This window comes from Bufo bufo, chromosome 6, assembly GCF_905171765.1.
Source record: "Bufo bufo chromosome 6, aBufBuf1.1, whole genome shotgun sequence".
NCBI classification, from domain to species: Eukaryota; Metazoa; Chordata; class Amphibia; order Anura; family Bufonidae; genus Bufo; species Bufo bufo.
The window spans coordinates 26,169,639-26,195,561 of NC_053394.1; the positions used below are offsets into that span (position 1 = coordinate 26,169,639).

At 40.3% G+C, this 25,923-nt stretch overlaps 1 protein-coding gene across 1 annotated transcript in view; it reads right to left on the minus strand.

Annotated features, from left to right (window-relative positions):
* SCNN1A (sodium channel epithelial 1 subunit alpha) overlaps positions 1 to 25,923 on the minus strand; it is a 118,959-nt gene that overhangs the window by 69,435 nt on the left and 23,601 nt on the right. Inside the window, exons 2-5 of the mRNA XM_040435594.1 lie at positions 18,534 to 18,842; positions 16,884 to 17,148; positions 13,851 to 14,041; positions 13,390 to 13,496 (exon numbers count right to left, since the gene is read on the minus strand). Coding sequence (XP_040291528.1) covers positions 13,390 to 13,496; positions 13,851 to 14,041; positions 16,884 to 17,148; positions 18,534 to 18,841 — 871 coding nt within the window. The 5' untranslated portion in view covers position 18,842. The remainder of the gene's footprint in view (positions 1 to 13,389; positions 13,497 to 13,850; positions 14,042 to 16,883; positions 17,149 to 18,533; positions 18,843 to 25,923) is intronic.

Sequence of the window (25,923 nt, forward strand, 5' to 3'; positions counted from 1 at the left end):
ACATAGGAGCAGTATTATAGTAGTTATATTCTTGTACATAGGAGGCAGTATTATAGTAGTTATATTCTTGTACATAGGAGCAGTATTATAGTAGTTATATTCTTGTACATAGGAGGCAGTATTATAGTAGTTATATTCTTGTACATAGGAGCAGTATTATAGTAGTTATATTCTTGTACATAGGAGGCAGTATTATAATAGTTATATTCTTGTACATAGGAGCAGTATTATAGTAGTTATATTCTTGTACATAGGAGCAGTATTATAGTGGTTATATTCTTGTACATAGGAGCAGTATTATAGTAGTTATATTTTTGTACATAGGAGCAGTATTATAGTAGTTATATTCTTGTACATAGGAGGCAGTATTATAGTAGTTATATTCTTGTACATAGGGGCAGTATTATAGTAGTTATATTCTTGTACATAGGAGGCAGTATTATAGTAGTTATATTCTTGTACACAGGAGCTGTATTATAATAGTTATATTCTTGTACATAGGAGTAGTATTATAGTGGTTATATTATTGTACATAGGAGCAGTATTATAATAGTTATATTCTTGTACATAGGAGCAGTATTATAGTGGTTATATTCTTGTACAGAGGAGGCAGTATTATAGTAGTTATATTCTTGTACATAGAGGCAGTATTATAGTAGTTATATTCTTCTACAGAGGAGCAGTATTATAGTGGTTATATTCTTGTACATAGGAGCAGTATTATAGTAGTTATATTCTTGTACACAGGAGCTGTATTATAGTAGTTATATTCTTGTACACAGGAGCTGTATTATAGTGGTTATATTCTTGTACATAGGAGGCAGTATTATAGTAGTTATATTCTTGTACACAGGAGCTGTATTATAGTAGTTATATTCTTGTACACAGGAGCTGTATTATAGTAGTTATAGTCTTGTACACAGGAGCTGTATTATAGTAGTTATATTCTTGTATATAGGAGGCAGTATTATAGTAGTTATATTCTTGTAGATAAGAGGCAGTATTATAGTAGTTATATTCTTGTACATAGGAGCAGTATTATAGTAGTTATATTCTTGTACACAGGAGCTGTATTATAGTAGTTATATTCTTGTACACAGGAGCTGTATTATAGTAGTTATATTCTTGTACAGAGGAGGCAGCATGTAGATAGTACAACACTTTTGGGAGAACAATCGTTTTAATTAGGGTTCTGCGTCCGAACCAGGAGGTAAACGGCAAATCCCAAGATGTCATGAGATCATTAACTATACGTGGGATATTTTTGTAATTATCCGTATACAATGTTGAAGGATGGGAGGTGATATTAACTCCCAGGAAGAGAATACTGCGAGTTGACCAGGTGAAGGGGGTGCTCAACTCTAATGAGGTTTGTGTTTATGCATCCAATTAAACATTTAAAACCTGTGACTTAGATAGGTTTACTTTAAATTTGGAGAGAGCCCCAAAGCGTTCCAATAACCCGTGAACTGCTGGAAAGGCCACGATGGGATTCGTAATAATGAGAAGGAGGTCGTCTGCAAATGCAGCAAGTGAGTGGATTTTTCCTTTAATGGTTATACCCTGAATCCTTTGATCCTGCCGTATCGCCTGTAACAACGGCTCTACAGAAAGGATAAAGAGAAGTGGGGAAAGGGGGCAGCCCTGCCTGGTGCCGTTGCTAATTTTAAAAGATGGGGATAGTGGATTATTTACCAGGACTCTTGCGCTAGTGTTTTTATACATGGCCATTACCACATCAATAAAGCTTTCTGGGATGCCAAAATTTTTCAAAATTCACCCATAAATGTCCAGTCCACTCTATCAAAAGCCTTCTCGGCATCAGTGCCGAGAAGGACTAATGGAGTGGAAGTAGAGTGAGCATGATGTATTATGTTTATCAGGCGGCTTATGTTCATTCTTCCTTCACGTCCTCCCACAAAGCCCACTTGCTCCATATGGATCATTTGAGGCAAGAGGGATTGAAGACGAGAGGCCAACATTTTTGCCAACAACTTCAGGTCAGTCTTTTCCCTCTTTAGGACTTTACGCTTTTTTAATTGGGACAGCATAAACTTAGAGGCTTTATCACTGTGGGCATAATATTTAAAGGGGTTCTGCACTTTCATTTAACTGATGATCTATCCTCTGGATAGATCATCAGCTTCTGATCGGCGGGGGTCCGACACCCGGGACCCCCGCTGATCAGCTAGTTATATTATTGTATATAGGAGGCAGTATTATAGTAGTTATATTCCTGTATATAGGAGGCAGTATTATACTAGTTATATTCTTGTACATAGGGGCAGTATTATAGTAGTTATATCCTTGTACATAGGATCAGTATTATAGTAGTTATATTCTTGTACACAGGAGCAGTATTATAGTAGTTATATTCTTGTACATAGGAGGCAGTATTATAGTAGTTATATCCTTGTACATAGGAGACAGTATTATAGTAGTTATATTCTTGTACATAGGAGCAGTATTATAGTAGTTATATTCTTGTACATAGGGGCAGTATTATAGTAGTTATATTCTAGTACATAGGAGGCAGTATTATAGTAGTTATATTCTTGTACATAGAAGCAGTATTATAGTAGTTATATTCTTGTACATAGGAGCAGTATTATAGTAGTTATATTCTTGTACATAGGAGCAGTATTATAGTAGTTATATTCTTGTACATAGGAGCAGTATTATAGTAGTTATATTCTTATACATAGGAGCAGTATTATAGTAGTTATATTCTTGTACATAGGAGGCAGTATTATAGTAGTTATATTCTTGTACATAGGAGGCAGTATTATAGTAGTTATATTCTTGTACATAGGAGCAGTATTATAGTAGTTATATTCTTGTACATAGAAGCAGTATTATAGTAGTTATATTCTTGTACATAGGAGGCAGTATTAAGTAGTTATATTCTTGTACATAGGAGGCAGTATTATAGTAGTTATATTCTTGTATATAGGAGGCAGTATTATAGTAGTTATATTCTTGTACATAGAAGCAGTATTATAGTAGTTATATTCTTGTACATAGGAGCAGTATTATAGCAGTTATATTCTTGTACATAGGAGCAGTATTATAGTAGTTATATTCTTGTACATAGGAGCAGTATTATAGTAGTTATATTCTTGTACATAGGAGCAGTATTATAGTAGTTATATTCTTGTACATAGGAGGCAGTATTATAGTAGTTATATTCTTGTACATAGGTGCAGTATTATAGTAGTTATATTCTTGTACATAGGAGCAGTATTATAGTAGTTATATTCTTGTACATAGGAGGCAGTATTATAGTAGTTATATTCTTGTACATAGGAGGCAGTATTATAGTAGTCATATTCTTGTATATAGCAGCAGTATTATAGTAGTTATATTCTTGTACATAGGAGGCAGTATTATAGTAGTTATATTCTTGTACATAGGGGCAGTATTATAGTAGTTATATTCTTGTACATACGAGCAGTATTATAGTAGTTATATTCTTGTACATAGGAGCAGTAATATAGTAGTTATTTTCTTGTACATAGGAGCAGTATTATAGTAGTTATAGTCTTGTACATAGGAGGCAGTATTATAGTAGTTATATTCTTGTATATAGCAGCAGTATTATAGTAGTTATATTCTTGTACATAGGAGGCAGTATTATAGTAGTTATATTCTTGTACATAGGGGCAGTATTATAGTAGTTATATTCTTGTACATACGAGCAGTATTATAATAGTTATATTCTTGTACATAGGAGCAGTAATATAGTAGTTATATTCTTGTACATAGGAACAGTATTATAGTAGTTATAGTCTTGTACATAGGAGGCAGTATTATAGCAGTTATATTCCTGTACATAGGAGGCAGTATTATAGTAGTTATATTCTTGTACATAGGAGCAGTATTATAGTAGTTATATTATTGTATATAGCAGCAGTATTATAGTAGTTATATTCATGTACATAGGAGCAGTATTATAGTAGTTATATTCTTGTACATAGGAGGCAGTATTATAGTAGTTATATTCTTGTACATAGGGGCAGTATTATAGTAGTTATATTCTTGTACATAGGAGCAGTAATATAGTAGTTATATTCTTGTACATAGGAGCAGTATTATAGTAGTTATATTCTTGTACATAGGAGGCAGTATTATAGTAGTTATATTCTTGTACATAGGAGCAGTATTATAGTAGTTATATTCTTGTACATAGAAGCAGTATTATAGTAGTTATATTCTTGTACATAGGAGGCAGTATTAAGTAGTTATATTCTTGTACATAGGAGGCAGTATTATAGTAGTTATATTCTTGTATATAGGAGGCAGTATTATAGTAGTTATATTCTTGTACATAGAAGCAGTATTATAGTAGTTATATTCTTGTACATAGGAGCAGTATTATAGCAGTTATATTCTTGTATATAGGAGCAGTATTATAGTAGTTATATTCTTGTACATAGGAGCAGTATTATAGTAGTTATATTCTTGTACATAGGAGCAGTATTATAGTAGTTATATTCTTGTACATAGGAGGCAGTATTATAGTAGTTATATTCTTGTACATAGGTGCAGTATTATAGTAGTTATATTCTTGTACATAGGAGCAGTATTATAGTAGTTATATTCTTGTACATAGGAGGCAGTATTATAGTAGTTATATTCTTGTACATAGGAGGCAGTATTATAGTAGTTATATTCTTGTATATAGCAGCAGTATTATAGTAGTTATATTCTTGTACATAGGAGGCAGTATTATAGTAGTTATATTCTTGTACATAGGGGCAGTATTATAGTAGTTATATTCTTGTACATACGAGCTGTATTATAGTAGTTATATTCTTGTACATAGGAGCAGTAATATAGTAGTTATATTCTTGTACATAGGAGCAGTATTATAGTAGTTATAGTCTTGTACATAGGAGGCAGTATTATAGTAGTTATATTCTTGTATATAGCAGCAGTATTATAGTAGTTATATTCTTGTACATAGGAGGCAGTATTATAGTAGTTATATTCTTGTACATAGGGGCAGTATTATAGTAGTTATATTCTTGTACATACGAGCAGTATTATAATAGTTATATTCTTGTACATAGGAGCAGTAATATAGTAGTTATATTCTTGTACATAGGAACAGTATTATAGTAGTTATAGTCTTGTACATAGGAGGCAGTATTATAGCAGTTATATTCCTGTACATAGGAGGCAGTATTATAGTAGTTATATTCTTGTACATAGGAGGCAGTATTATAGTAGTTATATTCTTGTACATAGGGGCAGTATTATAGTAGTTATAGTCTTGTACATAGGAGCAGTAATATAGTAGTTATATTCTTGTACATAGGAGCAGTATTATAGTAGTTATATTCTTGTACATAGGAGGCAGTATTATAGTAGTTATATTCTTGTATATAGCAGCAGTATTATAGTAGTTATATTCTTGTACATAGGAGGCAGTATTATAGTAGTTATATTCTTGTACATAGGGGCAGTATTATAGTAGTTATATTCTTGTACATACGAGCAGTATTATAGTAGTTATATTCTTGTACATAGGAGCAGTAATATAGTAGTTATATTCTTGTACATAGGAGCAGTATTATAGTAGTTATAGTCTTGTACATAGGAGGCAGTATTATAGTAGTTATATTCTTGTATATAGGAGCAGTATTATAGTAGTTATATTCTTGTACATAGGAGGCAGTATTATAGTAGTTATATTCTTGTACATAGGGGCAGTATTATAGTAGTTATATTCTTGTACATACGAGCAGTATTATAGTAGTTATATTCTTGTACATAGGAGCAGTATTATAGTAGTTATATTCTTGTACATAGGAGGCAGTATTATAGTAGTTATATTCTTGTACATAGGAGCAGTATTATAGTAGTTATATTCCTGTACATAGGAGCAGTATTATAGTAGATATATTCCTGTACACAGGAGCAGTATTATAGTAGTTATATTCTTGTACATAGGAGCAGTATTATAGTAGTTATATTCTTGTACATAGGAGCAGTATTATAGTAGTTATATTCTTGTACATAGGAGACAGTATTATAGTAGTTATATTCTTGTACATACGAGCAGTATTATAGTAGTTCTATTCTTGTACATAGGAACAGTATTATAGTAGTTATAGTCTTGTACATAGGAGGCAGTATTATAGTAGTTATATTCTTGTACATAGGAGGCAGTATTATAGTAGTTATATTCTTTTTTTTTTTAAATTGTTTATTTTATTGATTTTTTTATCAATGAAAAAATAGTACAGGTACATTGTCTCATTGCACAATCGTAAGAGGCAATACAGGTACAATACTATGTTGCATAACGTCAATATCAACAAATGTACATTAGTATACAAAACATACATTTTGCATCTGAGGCCAATAAACGCACTAAGGGCTGAAACCACAAAAGGACATAAGACAATTACAATGACACGACACATGGGGGAAATTAGAGGAAGGGGGAAAAATAATAATCTAACTGGTAATCAAAGGTCTTTTATTGTAAGTGATCAAAAGCGTCATCCCATGTTTGCCAGATCTTTGTAAATCTATCGACTGAGTTAGTAATACATGCAGTTAAGTATTCCATTTTCCTAACTTCCCTTACACTATGTATGAGGTCCAATCGGGTAGGCGCGTCTGCCCTCAACCAAAACCTCGCAATTAGGCGTCTGGCCGCCGTTAACACCTGAAGGACTAATAGGAGGAATTGTTTTTTTAATGACATTTTTGGCATATTCAATAAGTAAAAAAAAGGTGTAAAAGAAAAACGAATTGCGAGGAGTTGAAAAAAGACAGACTCCACCATTCTCCAAAAGGGCACAATCACAGGGCATTCCCAGAAAATGTGAAGGTGAGTCCCCTCACCTGTCATACACCTCCAACATCTATCAGAGATATCTTGGCTAAAGTGTTTTAATAGCTGTGGGGTATGATACCAAAACATAAGCACTTTATATGTGTTTTCCCTATATGTGATACATGAGGACGACTTCGCTGCTCGTTCCCATATCTGTTTCCATTCTGCATACGTTATAGGATGGCCTAGAATTACTTCCCATTTAGACATGTAGGAGTGAGTGACAGAGGAGGATGATAGGATAAGATAAATGTCTGAAATGAGACCCTTCGTTGTAACAGTCAATTTACAAAGTTTCTCAAACGGCGTGGGGGTTGACACCTTCGTTGAGTGAAAGAGGTCCGAAAAAAAATGGCAAATCTGCACATATTGATACCTATAAGACTCCGGTAATTGATGCAAGGAACGTACCTCGTCAAATGAGAACAAGCCCAGAGTCCTATAGTTTACAACATCCGCAAATCTGAACAACTTCCTGGGAAACCATGTTTTAAGAAAAGCTGTGCTCATTCCCAACTTAAATAGTGGGTTATACAGAAAGGAGACCATAGAAGATTTTTCCGATGCAAGTGAAAACAGTCTGTTACATCTCGACCATATGTTACATGTAAAAGACATAGGGCCCAATAGCTCAGGTCTAAGTGAAGGTTGTAGGGAGTACCATATGAGTGAATTCGGATGTACAGGGGCTATCCACAACTTCTCTATTTCCATCCATCTGGAGTACGCGTACATATTGGACCAGGCTGGCAGTCTTCTAAGGTGTGTAGCCCAGTAATATTTTTTAATATTTGGAACTGCTAATCCACCTTGAGTTTTGGGTGACATTAAAATTGAGCAAGCTATGCGATGCCTCTTTCCATTCCAGATGAACCTGAATATGGATGACTGAAAATCACGCAGCTCCTTCTCAGGGACAGGAATTGGGAGAGTTTCAAACAAATACAGTAATTTAGGCAAAATATTCATCTTAACTGATGCTATACGGCCCAAAAGGGAAATGGGAAAAGGCATCCATTTAATCAGTAAGGCCTTGAGTTCTCGGAACATAGATGGAAAATTTTGAGCGTACAACGAGGAGTAAGTAGGGGTTAAGTTAACCCCCAAATACCTCAAGGACGTTTCCGTCCATTGAAAATTAAAGCTGGATTTTAAGGTGGTCAAAATATCAGGGGCTAGGTTAAGAGGGAGAGCCTCAGTTTTTGTGGTATTAATTTTATAACCGGACAATCTACCATAAGTCTCTAGTAATTTAAAGAGGTTGGGAAGCGAAATATGTAAGTCAGTTAATGTTAGCAGGATATCATCTGCGAATAGTGAAAGTTTGAATTCTACTGCATTCACTTTAATCCCATGAATATCAGGATGAGACCTAATGGCCGCCGCTAGGGGTTCTATGCATAGAACGAAGAGCAGAGGGGATAATGGACATCCCTGTCGCGTACCATTTTTTATAGGAAAAGGCAAAGAATGAGCATGCTTCCTTTTCACTATCGCTGTAGGTTGGGCATATAAAACATGGAGGGCTGTAAGGAAAGGGCCTTTCAGACCGAAGGCCTCCATGGTAGAGAACATAAAAGGCCACCCTAAGCGATCAAACGCTTTCTCTGCGTCAAGACTTAGCAACAACGCCGAGTCTCTGCGCTTATTTGTGATATCAATTAAATCAATGGTGCGCCTTGTATTATCTCCGCCCTGTCGGTTTCTAACGAAGCCCACTTGATCTTTATGGATCAGTTGGGGTAGCCAGTCTGAAAGTCGGTTAGCCAGAGTTTTCGTGAAAATTTTCAGATCCGAATTAAGAAGTGCAATGGGCCTATAATTTCCACATTCTAGGGGATCTTTACCCGGTTTAGGTATTAAAGTTATATAGGAGTGTGACATTGAAGTGGGTATTCGTGACCCTTGTAGGAAAGAGTTGAACAACAGCGTCATATGTGGCAAAAGAATATCAGAAAATGTTGCGTAATAGATGTATGGTAGACCATCCGGCCCAGGGGCCTTATTATTGGGCAGCTGTTTCAGTACTTCCTGTAGTTCCTCCACAGTAATGGGAGCGTTTAATGAGGCAAGAGCTTCTCCTGACAACTGAGGAAGATCACACTTAGAAAGAAAGGAATCCAGGAGGAGTCTACTGCGCCTTGGGTCAGATGGGAGTTGTTGAGGGATAGAGTAAAGTGCCTTATAATAATCTTGAAATAAGTTGGAAATGACCTCTGGGTCATACACTATTGCCCCATCCCCTCGCCTCATTGCAGTCGGAGTGTTTATAGTGCCAGAGTCCCGAAGCTGTCGAGCCAGGAGGGTATGCGGTTTGTTTCCCCACATATAAAATCTTTGACGCGAATATAGTAATTTTTTCTCAGTTTTATAAAACAATAATTCCTTCAATCTAGCACGCAGGGTTATAATGCGCCTAAGCAGAGGCCGCGAGCAACGGGACTCTAGCATCTTTTCTAAATCCTTCAGCTGTGAGGTGATATTGTGTTGTTGCATAGTACGGTCTTTTTTCAGTCGAGACCCCATAGCTATACATGCGCCTCTAAAGACTGCCTTGTGGGCTTCCCATATCATAGATATAGGGGGTCCTGAGGACTGATTTAAGGTGAAGTATTCTGTAAGGCCCTCACGTAACTCCTGCCTAAGCGGCAGCTGGTGTAGGAAGGATTCATTAAGGCGCCAATGACATACTCTAGGGTAGTAACCTGATGTTTTAATGTTAATTGACACTGGAGCATGGTCCGACCAGGAAATTGGTCCTATGTCGGCATCCGCAAGCATCCTTAAGATTGGGATATTACCAAAAAAGTAATCTATACGGGAATGTGTATTATGTGGATGTGAGAAGAAAGAAAACGTTTTTGCAGTGGGATAGTTAATTCTCCAGAGGTCATATAATTCGAATTTTCTAATAAGACGCCTAAAAAGACGTGAGTTTCGACACTGATCCTTAGTAGGCGGTCTATTCTGAAGGGTTAATCTATCTAGACGCTCGGAGAAGGAGAGATTAAAGTCTCCTCCTACTAGCAATGCAGCTGGGAGCAACTTCGATAATTTCAAAAACACCTTATTAAGAAAAGGGATTTGAGCAGTATTCGGAGCGTATAAATTGCACAGTATGTGTGGGCTACCATTGAGTGTGGCTTTTAGTATAATATACCTGCCAGCAGGGTCAATAATAGCGTCTTCCACCTGTAAAGGGCAATCAGCAGACATGAGAATGGCAACACCTGCTCTCTTTCTCCCAGAGGAAGCAGAATATATACGAGGGAATAAATATTGCGCAAACTTGAAAGAGCCCTGGTGATCAAAGTGGGTCTCCTGAAGAAAGACTATGTCAGCTTTCTGAGACTTGCACTCAGTAAGTGCCAGGCGTCTCTTCACATTAGAGTTAAGACCTTTTACATTAAGCGAGACATATTTAATCATTTTCAAAGCATGGAATATATGTACTTGCTATGTGGTTGCAATGGATCCTTCTCAAGGACACTGTCACAGATGAAAACACCTTAAGGCATTCAGTCGATTGTGATTTGGGTTCTGGAGACCTGAGTATAAAAAACAATAAGAAGAGACACAAAAGGGAAGGGGGGGAGACACAGGACCATACAAACATAAAGAATACACCATTTAGTATCAGAACATTGGGTATTGTCACCCAGATACAGATCAGTGAGCAGCAACTAGTGATATTAATATCAGCAAACTGCCGCCCCTCCAGCCCAACCAACAGAAGCTGGGGGGGGAGGGCGAAACTACTGGTCTGCTTAGTGGAAGCATGACTGGACTGGCACAGGATGGGCCAGGTTTTAAAGCTTATTAGAACATGAAATAACCAGAGAATTGAACAATAAACCAATTCTACTAACATAGGACCTTAAACAGACAACCATAAGGCCGTCGCCTCCTGGCGAATAAGAACAGTAGGAGATACAATTTAAGCTAATGAAGTCCATGCAGCAATCATGGGGGTTCATCTTGTGGCTCACGTAGAGGGGTCCCTCCAGCGGGGGAAGATCTTCTTCTCTTTTGTCTGGCAGGTTGCCAAATTGGACCCAGGGCAGGCTGTGGATCCGGTAGTTCCCAGTCCGTGATGGATGGAATCTCAATGCCCAAAGCAGCACAAAAATCAGGGAGGTCTGAATGCTGACGCAAGATGGAGGATCTGCCATTTTTCGTGACTATTAATGCAAACGGGAACCCCCATCTATAAGGGATCTTCTTTTCCTTCAGCAGTTGCAATAAAGGCTGTAATACTCTTCTTTTTTGGAGTGTGCACCAAGATAAGTCCTGATATAAATGAACAGAAGCGCCATGGAAATCAATGGAACGTGCTTCCCTGGCTTTGGACATAATGCTTTCCTTCACCTGAAAATCGTGCACGCAGCAAATGACGTCTCTGGGCTGCGTGGATGAGGACTTAGGCCGCAGCGCTCTGTGAGCTCGATCAAGCTTGATAAACTGGGGTGGCTGTGTGCCTAATAAAGCATTAAAAAGTTCAGATAATATTTCCTGCAGATTTTCTTCCGCATTAGCTTCAGGCAAACCCCGTACACGGATGTTATTTCTGCGCCCTCTGTTATCTAGGTCTTCCAGATGACGTGCATTGTCCCTGATAACTTGGGATTGAGAAGCAATAACAGATTGTAAATGTGCCACACTTCTACGGGTGTCATCATGGTCTATTTCAATAGTGTCCATGCGGTCTGCTAAGTGCTTCAGATCCTGCCTTAAAGTTGAGATTTCCGATTTACAGGCATTTCTGACTTCTGAGACCAGCATTTTAAAATCATCCTTAGTAGGCAAATGTTGTAATGTCTGCTGAAGTATTGTAGGGCCCTGGGAAGGTTGCAGAAGATCTCCCTCTCCCTCGTCCTCATATTCACTTCCCTGCTCCCAAGTAACAGCTTCTCCTCCCTCTCTCCTTCTATGATGCTGCTGATTAGGGGGATCTTCAGAGGATTCGGCCCAATCTCGCCGCCTCTGGGACGGAGTGGCCATTGGTTTGGCTTGTTTAGCTGCCGATTTTGGCGGCATAATGGCGGCTGTGCCTCCTGCTAGATGTAGCCCCTCTCCTGCCCCTGTGGGATTTAGCTGTGTCCCCACAGCGCTAGTGGGTAGGAAAGTCCTTGCTAGTGGGGACAGGGAGGAGGTAGGAAGCCGTAAGGCTGGATTACTGTTCGTACCTGTCGGCGGCTGTGCGCTCGTCTCTTCACCCTCACACGCGCCGGAGGCCTGAGATGGAAGCAGGCCGCAACCGGACGGAACCGCGCGGAGTGGACGGCTGAGGTAGGAATCGAGCGTCTTATTCCCCCAGGCGGATGATCGGGACGAGGTGGAGGGCTTGCCCAGCAATTTTTTCCCCATGTGCTGCGATGGCGCGGTAGGAGAGTCTCCTTTAGCAGCTAATGGCGGCGGAGCTCTGTCTTCACGCGGCCATTCCTGAAGACGTCCAGGCCACGCCCCCCAGTAGTTATATTCTTGTACATAGGAGGCAGTATTATAGCAGTTATATTCCTGTACATAGGAGGCAGTATTATAGTAGTTATATTCTTGTACATAGGAGCAGTATTATAGTAGTTATATTCTTGTATATAGCAGCAGTATTATAGTAGTTATATTCATGTACATAGGAGCAGTATTATAGTAGTTATATTCTTGTACATAGGAGGCAGTATTATAGTAGTTATATTATTGTACATAGGGGCAGTATTATAGTAGTTATATTCTTGTACATAGGAGCAGTATTATAGCAGTTATATTCTTGTACATAGGAGCAGTAATATAGTAGTTATATTCTTGTACATAGGAGCAGTATTATAGTAGTTATATTCTTGTATATAGCAGCAGTATTATAGTAGTTATATTCATGTACGTAGGAGGCAGTATTATAGTAGTTATATTCTTGTACATAGGAGGCAGTATTATAGTAGTTATATTCTTGTACATAGGAGCAGTATTATAGTAGTTATATTCTTGTATATAGCAGCAGTATTATAGTAGTTATATTCATGTACGTAGGAGGCAGTATTATAGTAGTTATATTCTTGTACATAGGAGCAGTATTATAGTAGTTATATTCTTGTACATAGGAGGCAGTATTATAGTAGTTATATTCTTGTACATAGGAGCAGTATTATAGTAGTTATATTCTTGTATATAGGAGCAGTATTATAGTAGTTATAGTCTTGTACATAGGAGGCAGTATTATAGTAGTTATATTCTTGTACATAGGAGGCAGTATTATAGTAGTTATATTCTTGTACATAGGAGGCAGTATTATAGTAGTTATATTCTTGTACATAGAAGCAGTATTATAGTAGTTATATTCTTGTACATAGGAGCAGTATTATAGTAGTTATATTCTTGTATATAGGAGCAGTATTATAGTAGTTATAGTCTTGTACATAGGAGGCAGTATTATAGTAGTTATATTCTTGTACATAGGAGGCAGTATTATAGTAGTTATATTCTTGTACATAGGAGGCAGTATTATAGTAGTTATAGTTTTGGATTACATAGATTGAGTTTTGACAAACCATTTTTCATGCCCGGCATAGAAGAGTTCCATGTTTCACTTTCAGGACGATTGTGATTGAATGTGTAGCAGTTTCCATAGATCGGATGGTGAAAGTGTGAGTAATTCCTGGTGGTATGAAAAATAAATTGTTATTTTGACATTTTACACACCATTTATTTTGCTGTTTAGTTGATCAGAGGATGACAGAGCTGATATTATGTGATACAACATGATGAATGGCTGAGCTGTGGTTACTTCTAGAGTCTTCCACTTCACAATAACCTCTCATGTAGATCATAGTTTAGATTAGAAATTTCGCAATCGACTTGTGGCAAAGCTGGCTTGTTATGACAGTGTCTTGTTTAACTCCTTAATGATACTTCTTTTTTTTTTTTTTTTACTTTTTATAGACATATCTTGTTCACAGTCCTGTTCTATAAATTCTCATGACTACTGATGAAACTTTTTTCTGCTGCTTACCCGTCGGTCAGGCAGGGCTCCTCATTAAATCTGCAGGAATATATGAAGTTCTCCAATTGCTCTCCATTGGTGTTATCTGTTTTAGGAACTCTAGCCAGGATATTAATATATTGAAAACGATACCATTCCCGAATGGCGTCTACTCCTGAGCTGTAAGTCTTGTAGTAACAGTCTCCTCCTGTATCATTACACTGTGAGGGAAACATATCTTCAGTAAGTTTATGGTAAAAAACAAATAGTCCAAAAACTTTGGTCACACTTACCTCATCGATTCCCCCCCCCCCCACTCCTATGTTAATGCTTTCCAGGGCCCCTAACAGTCTCTACTTCCTGGTCCCATCTGTCACCGCCAGCTCTGTGAGAAGGTCTGTTAGACGTTCTTCGCTACCTCTTGCATGAAGTTCTTTGTTTTGGTTTCACTTTGTCATCTCCTTTCCTTCTCCCAGCTGTCATCTATTTGCACTGATTGTCTCCCTTTATATTCCCTCCCATACTGCCTCACTTTGCGGTTTGTACTTCTTCCTGGATGAGTTGTTCACTGCTGGAGGCTCCTTCTCCTGATTCCTCAGATAAGTCTGTTTCCTTTATTTGTGTTTACTTGCTGGCTTGATTCTAGGTGACCCTGACTCCGTCCGTATTAAGGGCAGGGAGCCGGTGGTCGTGTCCCCTCACTATTATAGGGTTTTCAGGTGTCACATAGTATGAGGTTCGTGGACATGCAATCGTCTACCATAAAGATCTTTGCATGGGCATAGCAGTCAGGGAGAGCTCTAGGGGTTTTATAGGGCTCACCCATATGCTCCTTAGTTTGGGATCAAGCCAGTCGGATGTTTATTTATAAGTTCCAGCTTTCTGCAACACCATCCGTGACACCATCCAACAGAAGAAGTTCACTTACAGACCAGGAAGTAGAGACTGGCTGGGAACCTGGAAACGACAGAACTGGAGCAGTGGGGGGATTATAAAGGGAATATGACTTATTTTACACATTTATACATTTTGTAGCGCCAATTCAGGGTTCATATAATTGATATATTCTTTTTTGCAGGTTGGATTTATTAAAAAGTTGATTTTCCAAAGGTTTTTTAAAACAAAAATTATACTGTTGACAGTTCTCACTGAAGATCCAGTTAAATATTATTATATTTAAAATGAAAAGAAAAATGTTGTCAAATATTTTTTCCAATGTAAATTTTTTTATTACATTTTTTAAAGTTCCTTTAGCCAGTTACAATTTAACTTTTTTATTTTTTATTTATAATGTATCTGCTGTAGGCTAATACTTTATGCACTGTATCACTACACATCCCGTGGTCACTATTAAACTTGGCGATTAAAGGGTTAGGCTACTTTCGCCTTTTGTGCAGATCTGTCATGGACAGATCCGTTCAGATAATGCAACCGTCTGCATCAGTTCTGAATGGATCCGTTTTGTCTTATCTTTAACATAGCCAACACCATTGAAAGTCAATGGAAGACGGATCCGTTTTCTATTGTGCCAGATTGTGTCAATGAAAACGGATCCGTCCCCATTGACTTACATTGTGTGCGAGGACGGATCCGTTTGGCTCAGTTTCATCAGACGGACAACAAAACGCTGCAGGCAGCTTTTTGGTGTCCGCCTCCAAAGCGGAATGAAGACTGAACTGATGCAAATTGATGGATTCTGAGCGGATGCTTTTCCATTCAGAATTAATTAGAATGGAAACTGATCCGTTTTGGGCCGCTGGTGAGAGCCCACGGTGATGGATCATGTGATTGGACCATGTGATCTGACGTCACCACAGGTCCTTTAGCCGGCAGCTCATGATTAAAGGAGTAAGAAGAGACCGGCAGCTACGCGATCAAGAGGAGAAGATGAGTTAATTATATATTTTTTTTTAACCCTCAATTGACCACCTACTAAGCATTCTGTATTAAAGAATGCTATTATTTTCCCTTATAACCATGTTATAAGGGAAAATAATAACATCTACACAACACTGAACCTAAACCTGAACTTCTGTGAAGAAGTTCGAGTCTGGGTACCACAGTCAGTTTTTTATCACGCGCGTGCAAAACGCTTTGCACCCGCGCGATAAAAACTGGACAACGGAAAGCAATCACAGTCAAAACTGACTGCAATTGGGTACCTACTCGCGCGGGTTTGCCGCAACGCATCCGGACCTTATCCGGACACGCTCGTGTGAACTCAGCCTTAGACGGTTCTAGAACAGACAATCTAGATCAGAAACTTCTAATCAAGCAATTTAGCTCCGACGCCCTGGAGCAAAGACTTTTAGCTGGGCACTCTAGATAAGGATCTCATGATCAGAAACTCTTGATTAGGTAATCTAAATCAGGACGTCAAGATCAGACACTCTAGATCAGAAACATGTTATCAGGCACTGATCAGGCACTAGATCAGAAAATCTTGATGAGACAATCAGAATCCGAAACTCTTCATTAGGCTATCTTGGTCAGCCACTCTAGATCACAAACTATTGGTTAGGCAATCTATGCACCCTAAATTAGACAGTCTAGATCAGAAGTTCTTCATTAATCAGTCTAGATCAGACGCGCTAGATTGGAGGTCTAGATCAAAAACTCCTGATCACTGTAGATTAGAAACCGTTGGTTAGGCAATCTAGATCAGGCAGTCTAAATCAGACACTTTAGACCTGAAGCTCTTCATTAGGTAATCTAAATCAGATTTACTAGATCAGGCATTGTAGATCAGATACTCTAGATCAGGCACTGTAGATCAGATACTCTAGATCAAAGTCTATTGATTAGGCAATCTAAATCAGGTACTCTAGATCAGGCACTGTAGATCAGATACTCTAGATCAGGCACTGTAGATCAGATACTCTAGATCAAAGTCTATTGATTAGGCAATCTAAATCAGGTACTCTGTTTCAAACACTTTAGATCATTCTAGATCAGAAGTGCAGGATTAGGTAATCTAGATCAAACATCATACATCAGAAAGTCTTGATCAAGCTCTCTAGTTTATTTTGCTTGCTTCTACCATATTTAGCTAGGTATTCTCACCAGTTTAAAACCGAAGTTCCAGTCCTGTCGTTTGACTTCCATTGTTTCATTTTCACTGTTATCCAAACTTCGGGCGCGCCTATGAAGCATTTCTCCACCGGGTATCTTTTCAAGAGGGAAAGGAAGCGGTGCTTCGGCTTCACGCCTCCTCCTATTCGTATTGGTCCTTCCATGTTCATTAGTATAATTATACCCATATAGGGTTAAAAGAGTCTCGTGTGTGGCTCTATCCAGTTTGTCTAGGTCATTCTGGATAGCCTGGTATCTGGGGATTAAGAGGGACCAAAATAACGTTAGTCATGCTCCTCTACCAATCAATGTATAAATCACATTCACAGGGCCAGCCTTAGAGCCTATGGAGGACACATCAGCCATTCTTGCTGAAGGGGGCTCCACCATGAAACCTAATATTATTTGTATAACAGCATGATTTAGATACTGTATAGCAGTATTATTAGAGAACGTCACATAAGGTAGAGCTGTGATGTGTTTATTGTATGGTGGTATTATTTGAGCACGCTATGAGGCTATTATTTGTACACTGTAGGGTAGTACGGGGGTGCACAGGGCAACATCCAACGTAGTCTACAACCTGGCACCATCCAATGGTTCCATTAAATGATACTTGCCTATTTCTGTTACTGATGCGGTTTAGAGGGAAACTTTCGGTAGGTTTGGGGCCACTAAACCACCAGCGTGTCATTATGCAGCTTGGGCTTAGTGTTCGGTGGCTCCGGGCACATGTGCATTGTGCCGATAAGGCCAGACAATACACCGCGACTCACTCTGTATGAAGCCGATGTGCAGTGCACGCGCTGTAAAGTGAGATGTACTGTCCCCGGCTTCAATGCACATGCGCCACCGGCAATCCCTGCCTCATGCCTTCGTCACTAATTCCAGTGTTGAAACCTCATGCGTGCACTTGGCGACAGCGGGATGGCGCATGCGCATTACTCTCCAGGCAATGAGGTCAGACAGGCAGCAATGGTGTCATTAATCAAGACAGAGATGGAGGTGGGAGCAGGGATTTTGTCCGACAACCTGAGAAGCTTCTGCCATAGGGACCGCTCCACTGGAAACTCATTTGCATAATCAGAAAAAACTTTTATTTAAGTGTAATTATACCATGGCACACATCAATAAAAGGATATTTGCTAACGTTCTTCACACTCCTACCAGTCACTTTAATTAGTTGTAAATGGCTTTGACGGCCTTCCCTTAAAGAGTACCTGTCAGCAGGATCAACCCAATTAAACAAGATATGTGGTGCGGGGGTTGATCCTACTGATTAAAATAATAGCTATCTTGTGAAAATTGGTGGCCACGTCCCTGAGAATTTTTTTGGGGTTTCAGCGGAGTGAGGGGCCTGGCCAGCACTGGAATGCCAGGGGTTCAGACCCTGACCCTCGGTGCACTGAAGCTCTCATCTGCACAAAGAATAACCTTTTTTCTTTCTTGGGAAACCACAACCGATTTTCACAAGACAGGTATCTGTTTCATCAGAAGGATCAACCCTACCAGGCAGTATACCTTGTTTAATAGGGTGTTATCCTGCTGTCAGATGTTCTTTAAAGAATGGGACTAATGTTGTGATTCGTTTCTGTCCACTTATATTTCAGCTATTTCACTGCTGCCTCTCCTGTTCCTTACCTGTAGGGGTTCAGGGTGCACACAGTCACAGCCGGGTAAAGTAACTTGTCTGAATTGACGTTTAAGTTGATGCTCACTGGGTAACTGAAGTACTGTCCGAAGAGAAGCCCAAACTGCCAGTACATCAGCCCGAAGGTGGCCAGAAACAAGACGAGCCAAAAAGCGGTTTTCATGCGGTTGTTTCGGGAACATACCAGACGGATGGCACCATGAATGGTCGTATTGCTGCAGAAGAACTCAAAGAGTTCCCGGTATGAGGAATAAAACTCGATGAGTCCTTCCTTCCCCTCTTTCTCCTCTGAAGACATCCTGGAGAAAATAAAAAACACAAAGAATAAAAAAAAAATTATTTAAAAAAATACAGGACAGTTTTAGGGCTTCTATTATAGCTAGACCCCATGTGGTTCTGCTGAACCAAACTAGCTCTGTTGACATCTTCACCATGGCTTCTGTTCACAACGGTGCTGGATCTGTCTGACTGACTGATAATGGGGTCCATCTGGGTTCTGCCATGGTTTCCAGTAATTTTGACAGCAAGAATGGAATAGTATGTTGCTATACTCTTGATGTCAAATATGATGGGATTGCTGCCAAAAGCTCTGAATATATCCTCCAATGCAGCTGTGAACATAGCCTTCGATACTGATTGATAGATTTCGATAGTACTCTCAGTACTAAGTAAAATCAACCAGATTGGTTCTACTTTAAGCAAGGGGAAGGTTGGGGTCCACCAAATGTCTAACCAACAGCCAACCAGCTGTTTCCGTAACTCCATCCACTCTGGCCATGGCTTAAGAGGGTTACTCCAATCTCAGCCATGAAAGACTGAGAGAAGAATAGCCTTTTAACATGGCACAAAACCCCTAAGCTTGCATCTTATATCTTCAGGGGGTTGTCTAGTCATTAACATTTAAAGAAAGCTTCCCTAGTCCACATTGGTCTCTACCTTCTGTTCCCTCAGCCAATCACTGGCTTGAACGGGTCACCACGGTGCCCAGTAATTGGCTGTGTGGTTATTTCCTGTGTCAAAAATAAGAATAGGAACTAAGCAGTGGCCGGGTTTGGGGTGGCCCCAACGCTACGCTGGGTCCCCTGGACACCGTCGAGGTGTCACCATGTGTTGCTGCCCTCCAGAAGAGTTAGTAAGGTGTAGTGCACCCCAATGGGAAATAAGTCCAGAGAGTCAGGGTCTGCAGTTAACCAGTGTGCTTCTTTACTAGAGGAATTCAGGTGCAGAACAATACAGGTGAGGCATAGGGCTGGCTTCTCCAGTCTTCTTCCTAGCAGAAGAAGGGTTTGATGCTGAGGAAAGGCTTGAGCTAGCTGTCCTTCTCTCTCTCAGAAGGCTAGTAACCTGGTCATAGGGTGGAGGCCCACGGTCTGTAACTTAGTAGTCCGGGTGGCTCCTTGGTCACAGGGCTGGTGACCCATGGTCTGTGGCTCAGCATCCCCATCTTAGTGTCTTCTTCTGGTCACTCATGCAGACTGGCAGGGTCTTCCCCTCCATGCACTGGTCCCTAACTGCAGAGCACTAGGGGCTCTGAGTGCTCTCCTTATATACAGTTTCAAGCTGAACTAGAACCTTCTAGTGGGAGGAGTGGAGCTGAGAAACTCAGCACAAACAGATACATTGTTACAACTCCCGTCTGTCATAGACTTACATTAGTGCTTCAATTGATACTCAATGGTAATGACACAGCAGTTGTTCCAGACAAAAACAAGTTTTCAGACATAAATAACAACATAGCTAAACCAGACATTCAAAATATCAGTCTGTCTGGTTTTGGTGGTAAACAAGCCTGGCTTTTTCCCTCCAAAATATGCTCTTCTTTAAACCCAATGGCAGTTGCGGAAAATGACTACCTTCTCATTCAAAGTCCCCAAAGTCTCTCAGTATTCATTAAACCTTTTCACGGAGCCTCGCAAATACAGTGCAATTCAACCGGCTATCACAACATATAAAATGCAGTTACACAGTAGTAAACAGTGCAAGTTAACGCTTTCAAGTTAAATAAAGTAAGAAGTTTATAACTTTTCATAGGGGAAACAGTGACAAATGTCCAGACTTCACAGTTCCCCTGCTCCAGGGCACTATAAGTAGAGATAAGCAGGGACCAAGGAACAGGGGCGGCAGGGGATTATTAACCCCTTTAGGACACAGCCTTATTTCGCCGTAAAGAGGACCTTTCACCGATTATTACACTATGAACTAAGTATACAGATATGTAGAGCGGCGCCCGGGGATCTCACTGCACTTACTATTATCCCCGGGCGCCGCTCCGTTCTCCTGCTATGCCCTCCGGTATTCTCCGCTCACTAAGTTATAGTAGGCAGAGATTTCAGTCCCTAAGTTATGGTAGGCGGAGTCTGCCCTTGTTCTTCTGTAGTGCTGGCCAATCGCATTGCAGAGCTCACAGCCTGGGAGAAAATAACCTCCCAGGCTGTGAGCTCTGTGCTGCGATTGGCCAGCGCTAGAGCAGAACAAGGGCAGACTTAGGGACTGAAATCTCCGCCTACTATAACTTAGTGAGCGGAGAATACCGGAGGGCATAACGGGAGAACGGAGCGTCGCCCGGGGATAATAGTAAGTGCAGTGAGATCCCTGGGCGCCGCTCTCCATGTATGTATACTTAGTTCATAGTGTAATAATCGGTGAAAGGTCCTCTTTAAGGACCAGGCCATTTTTTGCAAATCTGACCAGTGTCACTTTAAGTGGTGATAACTTTAAAACGCTTTGACTTATCCAGGCCATTCTGAGATTGTTTTTTCATCACACATTGTACTTCATGACACTGGTAAAATGAAGTCAGAAAAATTAATTTTTATTTATAAAAAAATACCAAATTTACCAAAATTTTTTTAAAAAAAATTGCAAATTTCCAAGTTTCAATTTCTCTACTTCTATAATACATAGTAATACCTACAAAAATAGTTATTACTTTACATTCCCCATATGTCTACTTCATGTTTGGATCATTTTGGGAATGACATTTTATTTTTTGGGGATGTTACAAGGCTTAGAAGTTTAGAAGCAAATCTTGAAATTTTTCAGAAATTTTCAAAAACCCACTTTTCAAGGACCAGTTCAGGTCTGAAGTCACTTTGTGAGGCTTACATAATAGAAACCACCCAAAAATGACCCCATTCTAGAAACTACACCCCTCAAGGTATTCAAAACTGATTTTACAAACTTTGCTAACCCTTAGGTGTTCTACAAGAATTCATGGAAAATAGAGATACAATTTCAAAATTTCACTTTTTTGGCAGATTTTCAATTTTAATATTTTTTTCCAGTTACAAAGCAAGGGTTAACAGCCAAACTAAACTCAATATTTATGGCCCTGATTCTGTAGTTTACAGAAACACCACATATGTGGTAGTAAACTGCTGTACAGGCATACAGCAGGGCGCAGAAGGAAAGGAATGCCATACGGTTTTTGGAAGGCAGATTTTGCTGGACCAGTTTTTTTACACCATGTCCCATTTAAAGCCCCCCTGATGCACCCCTAGAGTAGAAACTCCAAAAAAGTGACTTCATTTTTGAAACAAAAAAAATCATGTTTTAGTGTTTCCATTGTCTGAGAGCCATAGTTTTTTCCGTTTTTAGGCGATTATCTTGGGTAGTGTATGATTTTTGCGGGATGAGATGACGGTTTGATTGGCACTATTTTGGGTTGCATATGACTTTTTGATCGTTTGCTATTACACTTTTTGTGATGTAAGGTGACAAAAAATGGTTTATTTAGCACAGTTTTTATTTTTTATTTTTTACGATGTTCATCTGAGGGGTTAGGTCATGTGATATTTTTATAGCGCCATCGATATGGACGCGGCGATACCTAATATGTATACTTTTTTTTTTATTTATGTAAGTTTTACACAATAATATAATTTTTGAAACAAAAAAAATCATGTTTAAGTGTCTCCATATTCTGAGAGCCATAGTTTTTTCATTTTTTGGGCGATTATCTTAGGTAGAGTCTCATTTTTTGTGGGATGAGATGACGTTTAGATTGGTACTATTTTGGTGGGCATATGCCTTTTTGATCGCTTGCTGTTTTACTTTTTGTGATGTAAGGTGACAAAAAAATTGTTTATTTAGCACAGTTTTTATTTTTTACGGTGTTAATCTGAGGGGTTAGGTCATGTGATATGTTTATTGAGCTGGTCGATACGGACTCGGCGATGCCTAATTTTTTTTAACTTTATTTGGGGAAAATGACGTTTTTGTTTATTTTTACTTGAAACTTTTTGAAAATTTTTTGGGGGGAAAACTTAATTTTTTAAACTTTTTTTTTTCACTTTATTTTTTGTCCCACTTTGGGACTTCAACTTTTTGGGGTCTAATCCTTTACAATGCATTCCAATACTTCTGTATTGGAATGCATTGGCTGTATAAGAAATACTGTGTGTATTACTCATACAGCTTCCGGCCTGTGAGATCCAGGGGGTTGGATCTCACAGGCTCATCACCGGAAGGCAGCGCAATGCCTTCCTTAGGCATTGCGCTGCCTTCCATGCCATCGGGTCCCCCCTACAGCCCCACGGGGACCTGATGGCACCGCCGCCCGCAACATAAAAAGCTGCAAACGGCAGGTCTGAATTGACCTGCGGTTTGCGGCGATCGCCGACACGGGTGGGGGGGGGTCACAGGACCCCCCCTGCACATTTAGCCAAGGTGCCTGCTTAACGATTTGGGCAGGCACCTTGTTCCGATCACCGCCCGCCGGGCGGCAGTGATCGGAAATACACATGACGTACTGGTACGTCATCTGTCCTTAAGTACCGGGACAACATGCCGTACTGGTACATCATGTGTCCTGAAGAGGTTAAGGTTTCACTTATTTTGTTTTTTTATGTTATTCTGTCCTTTTTCTAAGAAGAAAATAACCCTTTTAAAGTCGAGATCCAACATTTAAATTTCCTTTTTTTATCTAACTAAATCCATAAGTTTTGGCATGTCATGTACAACTGAATAATTAAAGGATGGAATTCTAGCTAGCTGCAGCCACCACTAGAGGGAGCTTTTGACATACATCACCCAATACTCCTACACTCCCCCTAGTGGTGGCTGTAAGAATTCTATCACGTAGAAATTCCATGTATGAAGGGCATCAGTCAGCAGGCCAACCCTATTAAAACAGGCATGCTGCCTGGAAGAAATGATCCTGCTTACTAAAACAATATGAATAATGAATTCTTAAAATCCATTGTACCATTCAAGTGAAAAAAGCTTTTTATTCTACAGCATATGCAAATTAGGGCTTTGCCGCACCAAGGGGTGGACCTTAACCCCTCCTTTCACCTCAGCTCCTCCCTTTGACTGACAGGCCCAGGCATTATCGTTGTTTATTTGCTTGTCTCTGTAATCCTGCATATGCACCACAGATTCTATAATCAGGTCTTGTATGCAGTGCAGGATCTCAGGACAGCTGGGTGACAACCTTTGTAGGAGCTGCAGGTCACCAGGTAGGTTAGTAAATAGACTTAGACGTAGGCGGCCTCTTATGTGCAATATTACCAGTAAGTGGACGGGCAGGCTATTACCGATGAATCATCCAGAAATGACGGCGTGTTCCCAGCTCAGTGTAAGGACAGAATATGTTATTAGTATATTTATAGATATAATACCTGTGTCTGACATCTGCCAGGATGCTCCATCATCCCTGCCAAAACGGGAACACTACCATGATCAGATCTATGCCTCTGGAGCCAGGGCCGTAACCTGAAGCTACCAGTGCAACAACTGTAACAGTGCATCCATCTACCATGTGCCAGTTGTCTTACATGGTGGTGGGACCACTGGGCTCCCCCTGGGCACCAGCGCCCTTGTGCAAAAATTGGCCTGCACCCCCTATAGTTACACCTCTAGTCAAATCTGACCATTAATTTCAATTGACCTAAGCAATTAAGGGTATCAAAGAGACAGTTCAGCGTCTATAAGCCACTTAAACGGGTCTTCCGGTACTTAGATATAGAGATGGCCTTGCGGTTTGCCCGGCGGTCAGTTCGCGGCTAACTTTACGCATTCGCGATTCGCCAAACATGCGAACATATGGCGATATTCGCACGCTCCATATTTTTTTGCATTGCTCCGAACTTTGACCCATGACACATCCATCAGGTGGGACAGGAAAGCCAATTGAGACGATTCAGCACATGGACACGCCCCCCCCCCCCAACCCTATAACAGAACCCGATCTGGCAGCCATTTTACAGTATGTGTTTTGCCAGTGTAGGGAGAGGTTGCATTTTGGAGCAGGGACTGTTAGGGACACCAAACGCTAGCTAATAGGGCCACAAAAGTCCCTTTAAGGACTGGTATAGGTGTTCTATCGATAGGTGTGATATAGAGGGAGTAACTACTTGCAATGGGTGTGATATACCTGTTGCCCCCCAAAAAACAGCTTGAGGGCTGCGATATACCTTCTTCCACAAAATCCTGATTGAGGGGTGCTATATACCTGTTTTCGCCAAATACTGATTGAGGGGTGCCATATACCTTCTTCCACCAAATACTGATTGAGGGCTGCGATATACCTGTTTCCACCAAATACTGATTGAGGGGTGCTATATACCTGTTTCCACCAAATACTGATTGAGGGGTGCTATATACCTGTTTCCGCCAAATACTGATGGAGGGCTGCAATTTACCTTCTTCCACAAATACTGCTCTTCTCTACGAAGAAGAGGCAGAGGGTCATTTAGCAAATGACAGGCAGAGGAAGAGGCAGGCCTCTCCTGCAGGGATGGTAGGGATCGGGCAGGTGCACCAGGCCGGAGCATAAGTGGGAAGTTGGAGAAGGCACGTGCAATAACTTCAAAGGGCGCACCAGAGTTGGTTGAGTGGCTCACTCAGCCTTCCACTTCTGCACCCTCCTCATCCTCTGTATCTGCACCCTCTGTACTCTCTGCTGTGTGCACCCCCAAAGACACCACCACCACCATAGTCCCTCCACTCGAGTCAGAAGAATTATTTTCCCATCCATTCCCAGATCTTACCGATGCACAGCCATTCTTGGCATCTGATAAGGAAGAGGAGGTAACAACGGCCGCCACCCAGCAGTCTGACGACAGTACCCAGATCAGCCCAAAGAGGGTGGTCCCCGCTGATGCTGCCTACTCCGAGATCTCTAATGTTAGTGGTGGGGAAGGTGACGATGATGACATGTCGAGGGACGTCATGTGGGTGCCCACAAGAGAGGAAGAGGAGGGGAGTTCAGAGGGAGAGACGGAGCAGCAGATAGGGAGGAGAAGGAGGAGAAGCAGGCAGAACTCGCAGGGCATAGGAGGCAAAAAGCAGACTGCAAATGTATCTGGAGCGAGCCATGGCTCCGCAGTGTGGGCTTTTTTTAACGTGTCCGCTGCTGATAATAGTGTTGCATCTGCA